The sequence below is a fragment of the Macaca mulatta genome, chromosome 7, assembly GCF_049350105.2.
Source record: "Macaca mulatta isolate MMU2019108-1 chromosome 7, T2T-MMU8v2.0, whole genome shotgun sequence".
In the NCBI taxonomy this organism is placed as follows: Eukaryota; Metazoa; Chordata; class Mammalia; order Primates; family Cercopithecidae; genus Macaca; species Macaca mulatta.
Genome location: NC_133412.1, coordinates 26,968,925 through 26,983,111, shown reverse-complemented (window position 1 = coordinate 26,983,111; position 14,187 = coordinate 26,968,925). Strand labels below are relative to the sequence as shown.

Below are 14,187 nucleotides of genomic sequence, written 5' to 3'. Positions count from 1 at the left end.
TTTGCTACTAACCTTAAGAAAAATCACTTATGACCTATTTTTCAGCCAGTAGATTGTAACCCCATTTACTTCTAAAGGTGGTCAAGAGTACAGGTGAAAAGATATAAAGATTTTGAAATAAATAGCTAATTAGATCTAACTGAATATATCTAATCACAGAGACATAACACACTATATTAAAATGTAGTAATGAAACTGAGGTTTCACTGAGCAAATAACTTCTGAAGTAAGTTTTTCTATCAACAGTATCTCTGAAAAATTCCCCTAGATACAATTTCCTTCCCTTTAAGAAATATGAAGTAATATATATAAAACTGGAATTTTTTCAAATGGTCTTACAGGCATTATATATGATTATTTCTTAAGAAAAAAACAAAGCACAAATATAAGTTTATTAATGTTAGCAAAATAAAAAGACATAAGTGGCTTGTTAAAAACTAATGTGTAAGTTTTGCTGTTTCCTTATCTCCAGAGCATTTGGCATTCTTTATCAACTGGTACATAAAAGAATAGAAAAATAAAAGATTGTCATATTGCCCTCTGTATTTCTCTTTTAATATATCAGTATGGTAGTCTACCAGAAAGTAGTAAATGGCTTCAATTGTAGAAAGGAAAGTATCTGGCTTTCCTTTTTGATGGCGCCAAAAGCAAGTTTTTCTTGTTTTCAACTCAACTTGTAACAACCCTGTCAAAAAAAAAAAAAAAAAAAAAAAAAAAAAAAAAAAAAAAAAAGAAAGAAAAATATATAAATATGTTTTCTTAACCACAGGCTTGGTACAATAATAATAATTTCTCTTAATTATTCTAAGGATTTTTTTTTTAAAGACTACAGTTAACTTCCTTAATCCCAGTTTGAAACAAGACATTTTCTTAAACACCTTAAGGTATATACAGAAGCAACATAAAACAAATAATAAAATCTTACACATGACAGTTATACTGAGTCTTAGACCAATGAATTAAAAGTAGTTAACATTTAAGATATTCATGTCTTCCAATCTTCTATGTATCAGCATCTTCAAAAATCTGAATCTCTGATAGGACTACATTCACTAATTTTCATTTCCTTGACAAACTGACTTTTTTGTTTGTTTAGAGATGAAGTCTCACTCTGTCACCCAGGCTAGACTGCAGCAGCATAATCATAGCTCACAGTTACCTCAAACTCTGGACTCAGTGATCCTCCCGTCTCAGCCTCCCAAGTAGCTGGGACTACATGTGCACATCACCATATCCAGCTAAGATTTTTTATTATTATTATTTTTTAGAGATCGTGTCTTGCTATGTTGCCCAGGTTGGTCCCAAATTCCTGGGCTCATGTGATCCTCCTGCCTTGGCCTCTCAAAGTGCTGAGATTATAGGTATGAGCTACAGTGCTCAGTTTAAACTAATTTTTTGCTTGTTTGTTTGTTTGAGACGGAGTCTTGCTCAGTCACGCAGGCAGGAGTGCAGTGGCGTGACGTCGGCTCACTGCAAGCTTCGCCTCCTGGGTTCACACGCCATTCTCCTGCCTCAGCCTCCCAAGTAGCTGGGACTACAGAGGCCCGCCACCAGGCCGGGCTAATTTTTTGTATTTTTAGTAGAGATGGGTTTTCACTGTGTTGGCCAGGATGGTCTTGATCTCCTGACCTCATGATCCGCCCGCCTCAGCCTCCCCAAGTGCTGGGATTACAGCCTAAACTGACTTAAAATATCATTCTGAAATTCACTGAGAGATAGGCAGCTTAATGTTCCTTAATAGTGGTAAAAGTTTACTTCTTGATTATCACTTTCAGGCTATATTCATGAACAGAGTATCCTAAAGCTATGGTTTCTTTTGTTTGTTTGTTTGTTTTAGCTCTGTCACATGTATGCTGTAGAGCTCAATAACAGAGTCAGGTAGAATGTCTTGCTCTTGTACATTTAAAGAGGGAATAATTAATGCAATAACAGAATAGAACTCTCATCTGTTACAACTCAGCTGTCATCATACAAACCCAGAATGCTTTTAGCTCCTTAGGCCAGTAATTGGACTCATACTATATTTATTTTCTTGTTTTTGCAAATTTTATTTTAAAGTGAGAAATAAAAGAGAGAAGGTGGCATCAAAATTGGCCCAATGACCAACTAGAACTTCTAAGTCATTAATGATTTCCCACTGTCACATCCCACTTTTACTCAATGTAAAATGTAGCACAGACAAGAAATAATAAAAGAAACACAAAAATATTCGGAGATATGGAGATCAAATGACTGATAGGAGTTCGAGGAAGAGAGAACAAAGAGAATGGAAGAGAGGGAGTGGTTAAAGAGATAATGCCAATGACTTTTCCAGAAATTATTTTAAACTATAAAAAGCCACAGGGGGGCGGAGCAAGATGGCCGAATAGGAGCAGCTCCAGTCTCCAACTCCCAGCGCGAGCGACACAGAAGACCGGTGATTTCTGCATTTTCAACTGAGGTACTGGGTTCATCTCACTGGGGAGTGCCGGACGATCGGTGCTGGTCAGCTGCTGCAGCCCGACCAGCGAGAGCTGAAGCAGGGCGAGGCATTGCCTCACCTGGGAAGCGCAAGGGGGAAGGGAGTCCCTTTTCCCAGCCAGGGGAACTGAGACACACAACACCTGGAAAATCGGGTAACTCCCACCCCAATACTGCGCTTTAGGACACAGGCACACCAGGAGATCATATCCCACACCTGGCCGGGAGGGTCCCACACCCACGGAGCCTCCCTCATTGCTAGCACAGCAGTCTGTGATCTACCAGCAAGGCAGCAGCGAGGCTGGGGGAGGGGCGCCCGCCATTGCTGAGGCTTAAGTAGGTAAACAAAGCTGCTGGGAAGCTCGAACTGGGTGGAGCTCACAGCAGCTCAAGGAAACCTGCCTGTCTCTGTAGACTCCACCTCTGGGGACAGGGCACAGTAAACTAAGACACACAGACACCTCTGCACAGACGCAAACGACTCTGTCTGACAGCTTTGAAGAGAGCAGTGGATCTCCCAACACGGAGGTTGAGATCTGAGAAGGGACAGACTCCCTGCTCAAGTGGGTCCCTGAACCCTGAGTAGCCTAACTGGGAGACATCCCCCACTAGGGGCAGTCTGACACCCCACACCTCACAGGGAGGAGTACACCCCTGAGAGGAAGCTTCCAAAGCAAGAATCAGACAGGTACACTCGCTGTTCAGAAATATTCTATCTTCTGCAGCCTCTGCTGCTGATACCCAGGCAAACAGGGTCTGGAGTGGACCTCAAGCAATCTCCAACAGACCTACAGCTGAGGGTCCTGACTGTTAGAAGGAAAACTATCAAACAGGAAGGACACTTACACCAAAACCCCATCAGTACATCACCATCATCAAAGACCAGAGGCAGATAAAACCACAAAGATGGGGAAAAAGCAGGGCAGAAAAGCTGGAAATTCCAAAAATAAGAGCGCATCTCCCCCGGCAAAGGAGCGCAGCTCATCGCCAGCAACGGATCAAAGCTGGACGGAGAATGACTTTGACGAGATGAGAGAAGAAGGCTTCAGTCCATCAAATTTCTCAGAGCTAAAGGAGGAATTACGTACCCAGCGCAAAGAAACTAAAAATCTTGAAAAAAAAGTGGAAGAATTGATGGCTAGAGTAATTAATGCAGAGAAGGTCCTAAACGAAATGAAAGAGATGAAAACCATGACACGAGAAATACGTGACAAATGCACAAGCTTCAGTAACCGACTCGATCAACTGGAAGAAAGAGTATCAGCGATTGAGGATCAAATGAATGAAATGAAGCGAGAAGAGAAACCAAAAGAAAAAAGAAGAAAAAGAAATGAACAAAGCCTGCAAGAAGTATGGGATTATGTAAAAAGACCAAATCTACGTCTGATTGGGGTGCCTGAAAGTGAGGGGGAAAATGGAACCAAGTTGGAAAACACTCTTCAGGATATCATCCAGGAGAACTTCCCCAACCTAGTAGGGCAGGCCAACATTCAAATCCAGGAAATACAGAGAACGCCACAAAGATACTCCTCGAGAAGAGCAACTCCAAGACACATAATTGCCAGATTCACCAAAGTTGAAATGAAGGAAAAAATCTTAAGGGCAGCCAGAGAGAAAGGTCGGGTTACCCACAAAGGGAAGCCCATCAGACTAACAGCAGATCTCTCAGCAGAAACTCTACAAGCCAGAAGAGAGTGGGGGCCAATATTCAACATTCTTAAAGAAAAGAATTTTAAACCCAGAATTTCATATCCAGCCAAACTAAGTTTCATAAGTGAAGGAGAAATAAAATCCTTTACAGATAAGCAAATGCTTAGAGATTTTGTCACCACTAGGCCTGCCTTACAAGAGACCCTGAAGGAAGCACTAAACATGGAAAGGAACAACCGGTACCAGCCATTGCAAAAACATGCCAAAATGTAAAGACCATTGAGGCTAGGAAGAAACTGCATCAACTAATGAGCAAAATAACCAGTTAATATCATAATGGCAGGATCAAGTTCACACATAACAATATTAACCTTAAATGTAAATGGACTAAATGCTCCAATTAAAAGACACAGACTGGCAAACTGGATAAAGAGTCAAGACCCATCAGTCTGCTGTATTCAGGAGACCCATCTCACACGCAGAGACATACATAGGCTCAAAATAAAGGGATGGAGGAAGATTTACCAAGCAAATGGAGAACAAAAAAAAGCAGGGGTTGCAATACTAGTCTCTGATAAAACAGACTTTAAACCATCAAAGATCAAAAGAGACAAAGAAGGCCATTACATAATGGTAAAGGGATCAATTCAACAGGAAGAGCTAACTATCCTAAATATATATGCACCCAATACAGGAGCACCCAGATTCATAAAGCAAGTCCTTAGAGACTTACAAAGAGACTTAGACTCCCATACAATAATAATGGGAGACTTCAACACTCCACTGTCAACATTAGACAGATCAACGAGACAGAAAGTTAACAAGGATATCCAGGAATTGAACTCATCTCTGCAGCAAGCAGACCTAATAGACATCTATAGAACTCTCCACCCCAAATCAACAGAATATACATTCTTCTCAGCACCACATCATACTTACTCCAAAATTGACCACGTAATTGGAAGTAAAGCACTCCTCAGCAAATGTACAAGAACAGAAATTATAACAAACTGTCTCTCAGACCACAGTGCAATCAAACTAGAACTCAGGACTAAGAAACTCACTCAAAACCGCTCAACTACATGGAAACTGAACAACCTGCTCCTGAATGACTACTGGGTACATAACGAAATGAAGGCAGAAATAAAGATGTTCTTTGAAACCAATGAGAACAAAGATACAACATACCAGAATCTCTGGGACACATTTAAAGCAGTGTGTAGAGGGAAATTTATAGCACTAAATGCCCACAAGAGAAAGCAGGAAAGATGCAAAATTGACACTCTAACATCGCAATTAAAAGAACTAGAGAAGCAAGAGCAAACACATTCGAAAGCTAGCAGAAGGCAAGAAATAACTAAGATCAGAGCAGAACTGAAGGAGATAGAGACACAAAAAACCCTCCAAAAAATCAATGAATCCAGGAGTTGGTTTTTTGAAAAGATCAACAAAATTGACAGACCACTAGCCAGACTAATAAAGAAGAAAAGAGAGAAGAATCAAATCGACGCAATTAAAAATGATAAAGGGGATATCACCACCGACCCCACAGAAATACAAACTACCATCAGAGAATACTATAAACACCTCTATGCAAATAAACTGGAAAATCTAGAAGAAATGGATAATTTCCTGGACACTTACACTCTTCCAAGACTAAACCAGGAAGAAGTTGAATCCCTGAATAGACCAATAGCAGGCTCTGAAATTGAGGCAACAATTAATAGCCTACCAACCAAAAAAAGTCCAGGACCAGATGGATTCACAGCTGAATTCTACCAGAGGTACAAGGAGGAGTTGGTACCATTCCTTCTGAAACTATTCCAATCAATAGAAAAAGAGGGAATCCTCCCTAACTCATTTTATGAGGCCAATATCATCCTGATACCAAAGCCTGGCAAGGACACAACAAAAAAAGAGAATTTTAGACCAATATCTCTGATGAACATCGATGCAAAAATCCTCAATAAAATACTGGCAAACCGGATTCAGCAACACATCAAAAAGCTTATCCACCATGATCAAGTGGGCTTCATCCCTGGGATGCAAGGCTGGTTCAACATTCGCAAATCAATAAACATAATCCAGCATATAAACAGAACCAAAGACAAGAACCACATGATTATCTCAATAGATGCAGAAAAGGCTTTTGACAAAATTCAACAGCCCTTCATGCTAAAAACGCTCAATAAATTCGGTATTGATGGAACGTACCTCAAAATAATAAGAGCTATTTATGACAAACCCACAGCCAATATCATACTGAATGGGCAAAAACTGGAAAAATTCCCTTTGAAAACTGGCACAAGACAGGGATGCCCTCTCTCACCACTCCTATTCAACATAGTGTTGGAAGTTCTGGCTAGGGCAATCAGGCAAGAGAAAGAAATCAAGGGTATTCAGTTAGGAAAAGAAGAAGTCAAACTGTCCCTGTTTGCAGATGACATGATTGTATATTTAGAAAACCCCATTGTCTCAGCCCAAAATCTCCTTAAGCTGATAAGCAACTTCAGCAAAGTCTCAGGATACAAAATTAATGTGCAAAAATCACAAGCATTCTTATACACCAGTAACAGACAAACAGAGAGCCAAATCAGGAATGAACTTCCATTCACAATTGCTTCAAAGAGAATCAAATACCTAGGAATCCAACTTACAAGGGATGTAAAGGACCTCTTCAAGGAGAACTACAAACCACTGCTCAGTGAAATCAAAGAGGACACAAACAAATGGAAGAACATACCATGCTCATGGATAGGAAGAATCAATATCGTGAAAATGGCCATACTGCCCAAGGTAATTTATAGATTCAATGCCATCCCCATCAAGCTACCAATGAGTTTCTTCACAGAATTGGAAAAAACTGCTTTAAAGTTCATATGGAACCAAAAAAGAGCCCGCATCTCCAAGACAATCCTAAGTCAAAAGAACAAAGCTGGAGGCATCACGCTACCTGACTTCAAACTATACTACAAGGCTACAGTAACCAAAACAGCATGGTACTGGTACCAAAACAGAGATATAGACCAATGGAACAGAACAGAGTCCTCAGAAATAATACCACAGATCTACAGCCATTTGATCTTTGACAAACCTGAGAGAAACAAGAAATGGGGAAAGGATTCCCTATTTAATAAATGGTGCTGGGAAAATTGGCTAGCCATAAGTAGAAAGCTGAAACTGGATCCTTTCCTTACTCCTTATACGAAAATTAATTCAAGATGGATTAGAGACTTAAATGTTAGACCTAATACCATAAAAATCCTAGAGGAAAACCTAGGTAGTACCATTCAGGACATAGGCATGGGCAAAGACTTCATGTCTAAAACACCAAAAGCAACGGCAGCAAAAGCCAAAATTGACAAATGGGATCTCATTAAACTAAAGAGCTTCTGCACAGCAAAAGACACTACCATCAGAGTGAACAGGCAACCTACAGAATGGGAGAAAATTTTTGCAATCTGCTCATCTGACAAAGGGCTAATATCCAGAACCTACAAAGAACTCAAACAAATTTACAAGAAAAAAACAAACAACCCCATCAAAAAGTGGGCAAAGGACATGAACAGACATTTCTCAAAAGAAGACATTCATACAGCCAACAGACACATGAAAAAATGCTCATCATCACTGGCCATCAGAGAAATGCAAATCAAAACCACAATCAGATACCATCTCACACCAGTTAGAATGGCAATCATTAAAAAGTCAGGAAACAACAGGTGCTGGAGAGGATGTGGAGAAATAGGAACACTTTTACACTGTTGGTGGGATTGTAAGCTAGTTCAACCATTATGGAAAACAGTATGGCGATTCCTCAAGGATCTAGAACTAGATGTACCATATGACCCAGCCATCCCATTACTGGGTATATACCCAAAGGATTATAAATTATGCTGCTATAAAGACACATGCACACGTATGTTTATTGCAGCACTATTCACAATAGCAAAGACTTGGAATCAACCCAAATGTCCATCAGTGACAGATTGGATTAAGAAAATGTGGCACATATACACCATGGAATACTATGCAGCCATAAAAAAGGATGAGTTTGAGTCCTTTGTAGGGACTTGGATGCAGCTGGAATCCATCATTCTTAGCAAACTATCACAAGAACAGAAAACCAAACACCGCATGTTCTCACTCATAGGTGGGAACTGAACAATGAGATCACTCGGACTCAGGAAGGGGAACATCACACACCGGGGCCTATCATGGGGAGGGGGGAGGGGGGAGGGATTGCATTGGGAGTTATACCTGATGTAAATGACGAGTTGATGGGTGCAGCACAGCAACATGGCACAAGTATACATATGTAACAAAACTGCACGTTATGCACATGTACCCTACAACTTAAAGTATAATAATAATAAATAAATTAAAAAAAAAAAAAAAAAAAGCCACAGATACATGAAACATCATGTGTCTCAAGCAAGATAAACACAAACAAATCAGTGCCTAGATCTATTACATATTTATGTAACTGCAAAACACCAAAGATAAAGAGAAGATTTTAAAAGAAGTCATGGAGAAGGGACAGATCATATACAATGAAAAGGTAATTAGAATGACCAAAGACTTCCCATTGGCAACAACAGAATATTGAAGACACTAGAATAATATCTTCTAAGTGTCAAACAAACAAACAAACAAAAAACAGACTGGCAACCTAAAATTGTGAACCCAGCAGAATAACATATCAAGAAAAAAGTGACAAACATTAATAGACAAATGAAAACTGAACATATGGCAACAAGAGACCAAATTAAAGGAATTCCTAAAGGATATATTTGATAAAACACTGAGTAAAGAAAATGGTAAACATCTGTGCAAATCCAGAAAAATGTTGCCTGTATAAAACAAAAACAGTAATAGTAACTAATTTGTAGACTGACAATAAAGGACAGAACAAAAATAATGATATTAACAATAACATTGTGAACCAGGAGGAGGCTGAATGAAGCTTCAGCATATGAAGTCCATACAATGTAAAAAAGGAGAGGTTAAACATTGTTTGGCTTTGAACTTTTTAAGTGATGTGGGCAATTCTCTAAAATAACTGAAATAGGAATAAAAATGGAATAAGAAAAAACCTCATTCAATCAAAAAAAGAAACAAAAATTATAAAAAAGCACAAATAGAAATAAAAATTAAGATGGTAGAAAGTAGATCCAATTACATCGATACTCACAGCAATTGTAAATAAACTAAACTTACTATTTAAAAGACATAGATTATCAGATTGAAACATGAGAAGGATGACCTCTACAATTAAATAATTGGGCTTCAATTAAATACTGCATTAGAGGTCTTAACATAGTAATAAAGAACAATAAATTAATTAGATGGATAAGAACTGGAAAGAAATGCAATTGGCATTACTTACACAGAAAATACAATAAAATCTCAGGCAAATCATTAGCCATATAGTATCTTGCAGAAGAGAAGGATTCAAACAAGACACAAACATATTGATAAATTCCACACTAAGAATTTTTTTCCTCAAAAGAAAACAAAGAAATTAAAAAGATGAACCACAAACTGCAAGAAGATATTTTACAACATTATCTATATTCTAGAATATATAAAGAATTTCTACAAATCAATTAAAACACTAGAAAAATGGGCATAGATATTTCACAGAATAGGACATGTATATGGCCAAACAAACAAACAATGTAATTCTCAATCCAATTAGTAATTAGAGAACGGTAAATGAAGATGACAATGGGACACCATTTTAAAATACTAGATTGGCAAAAATCAGACGTTTGATAATACCAAGGTAGGAGAGATTATGGATCAATGGAGAGCTTATACATTAATAATGGAAATATTCCTTTGTATGTCCACTTTGAAAAACAATTTGGCATTATCTTGTAAAGGTGAATATTCTCATACTCAACAACCCAGCAATGTGACTCCTAGGTATGTTTCCTAGAGGAGCTTGTATATGCACAAGAATGTGTGTAGTAGCATTATTTGTAACAGCAAAAACTAGAAATAACCGAAGTGTTTCATTAGCAGGAAACCAGATAAACTGTAGTATATTCACAGATATTATTCAGCAGTGAAATCGAATAAACTACAGCTACAGTGATATGACAATATAGATAAACCCTAGAAACAAAATGTGACTTTAGAAAGCAAACCCCAAGAAAACAACACACAGGTTAAAATAAAGCAAAACTAAATTATATATAGTTTATGAAAACACTATATCTAAAAAAGATAATACTATAATCTAAAAAAGCATAATTCAGGAAAATAACTGTCAGGGGAAGAAGGGGAATGGTACAAGGGAGAACATGGGTAAATGGAAGTTAGAAATACTGGTGCTTGCCTTCTTAATTATTCATTATATCATTATGCTTTATAACTTAATGATATGTGTGAGTGTGTGTGTATATATATATATTTCATATGTATCACAATTCATTTAAAAATGTAAAACAGTTAAAAACAAACAAGCAAAACCTCTTTGTTTAGTGAAGGAACTGGAGCTTAAAGTCATGTTCCAGCCCAATTCTTTCCATTAGACTTAAAATACAATCTAATCATGTCAATGACAAGCTTAAAATTTTTTAATGATGCCACAGCACTATGGATAAAAGAACAAATGCCCAGGCATGCTGAATAAAATAAGATATTTATAATTTGAATTTCTCTAGTCTCTTTTACCATTCTCATATATGTATGCATTCTAGACCACATTAAATATTTCAGTTTCTTGAATGCAAAATATTTTTATACCCTAGTATTTCTAACAATCAGTAACTTTATAATAAAATTATAGTAAAAATCATAAACATTTTTTCTTGAGGGATTTTGCTCTGTTGCCCAGGCTGGAGTTCAGTGGCATGATCATAGCTCACCGCATCCTTGAACTCCTGGGCTCAAGCAATCCTCCTGCCTCAGTCTCCCAAGTACCTGAGACTGCAGGTACACACTACCACACCTTGCTAATTACTTTATTTTTTGTTGAGATGTAGGCCTTGCTATGTTGCCTAGGCTAGTCTAGAACTCCTGTGTTCAAATGATACTTCCACCTTCATCTCCCAAAGTGCTGGGATTACAGGAATGAGCCACTACATCTGGCTCAAAACTAGTAAAATATTTTAGCAGTAGAAACTTAAAGTAGATAATTACAAATGGCTTTTCCTTCCAAAAGTGCTGCCTCAGTTTCTTCAATTGCAAAGTGAGGATGACATCCTTTACCTCATATATTCGATGTGAGGATTGAATAAGTTAGTATAGGACACACCACTCACTGACACGAGGAGTGTAGTTTAGGCAATGCTTATAATGTGAACAAAGTTTTCACTTTAAAAGTTGTATCAATACAGTCAAACTGAAGGGAAAGAGCTGGCTAATTTTATAACAAATTTCAGTATAATGCCATTTAAATATAATCTGGACTCCCACCCAACAAAAAGAAACGATGTCTCCCCCTACATTCTGTCAAGGCTTCCTATGACAAATCTTCGTATCATTCTTCACTTGTAGGTTTAGGTTTACCTTTTGTGATTAAATTAGGCACTCTACCTTCAAATGTTTTGACATTGGTAGAACACACAGAGCTATTTTTCTGTAAAAATTTGGCAAAACAATATGGTTTTACATTGTTAAGGGGATTCCTAACCTCAGCATTCATATAAGATAATGGAAACATAATTTCCAGTACACCTGAGGGTTTAACTGAGGTTTAGACTTAGTTTGTTCAGATTAATCCCATGAAATGACAAAAAGTTTTAAAGCCTAAAGCCAACAATTTATAAAAACCATGGATTGTTTCTTATGGAAGTAACTTGGTTTATTCAGAAATTAGTATTTCACATATACAGAGGTTGTAAATATGTGTAGAGCCCTAATTGTTTCCTGTGGTGCAATGAGGAGCCACAAAGGATAGGGGTTGAAGTAGGTCATGCAGAAAATCTGCCTCTAGAAATCTGTTCCTTTTATGATTTTAAAGAGATTAAGAAGCCCCTTCAAAAATGTTTGATCTAGCACAGAACTGAAATATATGATACTTTCCATGTGAATTGGGAAGGAATAACAAAAATCTTTTGTACAAATCTGATTTTAGGCAAGCCAAATGTGGACACTCTGAAAAGAGATTTCGAATAATACCACAATAATTCCTTTTATAGTTTTGTCAACGGTTTTTATGTATGTATTTTCATTTGATCTTTTCAATTACCATATAAGGTAACTATAAAGAAAAATGGCTCAGAAAAATCTTCGAACTGGCAAGTAACCTGCTGCTGTAAACATCCACAGGAATGTGGCAGGCAGTGTTCCCCTTCTCTTTTTCAAAGAGCACAGCCTTAGGGCTTAGGCATTTGTCTTTCTATCAAACATCGGCAACAAAATTTCTTAAAGATCCTATGCTCCCTAGTACCTGCCCTTTACTCTCTCCCACACACATAAGACACAAAGTACACACAATTAGACTTTCAAAGCAACTTTACTAACGTATATGAAGATCTCAGATGCATAAACTACATAAATTAAGCTTGTTAAATCTAGCGTTGTCACTCGCTTCAGCTTGGAATTAATGAACACCAGTCAGACTCCAAAAAGTGTCAAAATGTTCTTTTCCAGATAATGCACATTTTTAACAATAGCCTGAGAGAAGCTCTCCCAGTTTGAAACAAACTGTTTTAGCAACTGCCTAATATCAACTGAACAGCTTTCTTGCCTTCTAATCATACATGGACAAGTAAAGTAACTGTTTTAAATCACTATTATTAGGAACGAAGTTTTTCACTCTAAAAGAAATAAAATCCCTATAATGTTAAATATGAATTGGAACTATCTGTGTGAAATCATGACACATAACTGTGCATTTTTCCTGGCTCTATCCATTGAAGCAATGACATCCCAAAAGTAATGAATTTACCAGATCTTAGTTTCTAATACCATTTCCTATTAAAAGAAACTATAGCTTCTTAGAAAAACAATTGATTACAGGTCTGAGGCAGAAAAAAATACAAGTGAACTTGTCTGTTGTACCAAAAAGACAAATGAGGCCATGCCATGAAGTACCTGAAGGGTTTCCACTGGCAAAATTTGAGAGAACTACAACATCAAAAAGATTATTATCAAAAAGATCAGCATGAATATGCTATAATAAATTATAGCGTATTGAATTAAAAAGAAAATCCATAAGACCATAGTGATCTCAAAAAGGGGTGGAAAGAGAGAAAAATAAAGAATAGGGGAAAAAGGAAAAGCTCTTCTTTACATAAGCATATTGGCTAACTAATGTAGGAAGAAACCATGTAATTAAAATTTCACCATTTTTCAATTCTCAATGTAATTATTCGATTTATGCAGGGATCATCAATGAATACTAAAATCACTGGTGAAAAGTTTTTGGGAAATAGTCCATAGTCTGAAAACATCACCTCACAGATTACTACTACTTACAAAGAGAAAAAATAAACCTTTATAATGGAGAGATTGGGCAATCACCACTTTAATCAAGTAATGAAAGTTATCACAAATAATAGAACGATTTGCATTATGTGCATCCTAATTTGATGCAACAATAAAGTATGAATTCACCTATGAATTGGTTAACCATACAATTTATCAGCTAAAAGGTTCATTTCTGAGAGTGAAATTACATGTTATTAATAATTATACCCAAATGATAGATATAAACTAGACAGACAACACTGGATTTATCCTTACCTGTAAGTATCCTAGCCAACATATTTAGACTGAAACTAATCACAATGAAACAGACAACTGACCTGTCCTCTTCACAAAAGTCTAAGTCGTGAAAAACAAAAACAGGACTACTCTAGATTAAAAGAGACTAAAGATACATAATAACCAAATAAACTGTGATGAGTTTAAATGCTATATGGGGGGAAGGTACAAAAGGTACTTTTGGGTCAACTAGGGAAATCTGAATATGGACAGTATATTAGCTGATATTATGTAATTTTCATTAATTTTCTTAGGAGTGATAGTGGTACTGTATTTATTATACAGGAGAACATATTTTTTTTTCTAACACAAGTGTCATAGCAACATTATTTGAAATAGTAGAAAATGGGAAAC

At 37.0% G+C, this 14,187-nt stretch overlaps 1 protein-coding gene across 5 annotated transcripts in view; it reads right to left on the bottom strand.

The window, feature by feature from the left end:
• Positions 1-319: 319 nt before the first annotated feature.
• The window catches only part of DTWD1 (DTW domain containing 1), a 35,644-nt gene continuing 21,776 nt past the window's right edge, over positions 320-14,187 (bottom strand). For 4 of the 5 annotated variants that reach the window (XM_077938516.1, XM_015142232.3, XM_077938515.1 and 1 more), the window contains one exon: positions 358-685. In XM_077938516.1, coding sequence (XP_077794642.1) covers positions 438-685 — 248 coding nt within the window. In that variant the 3' untranslated portion in view covers positions 358-437. Of the gene's footprint in view, positions 686-14,187 lie in introns of all 5 variants that reach the window. The other variant, NM_001260730.1, reaches the window with a different exon arrangement.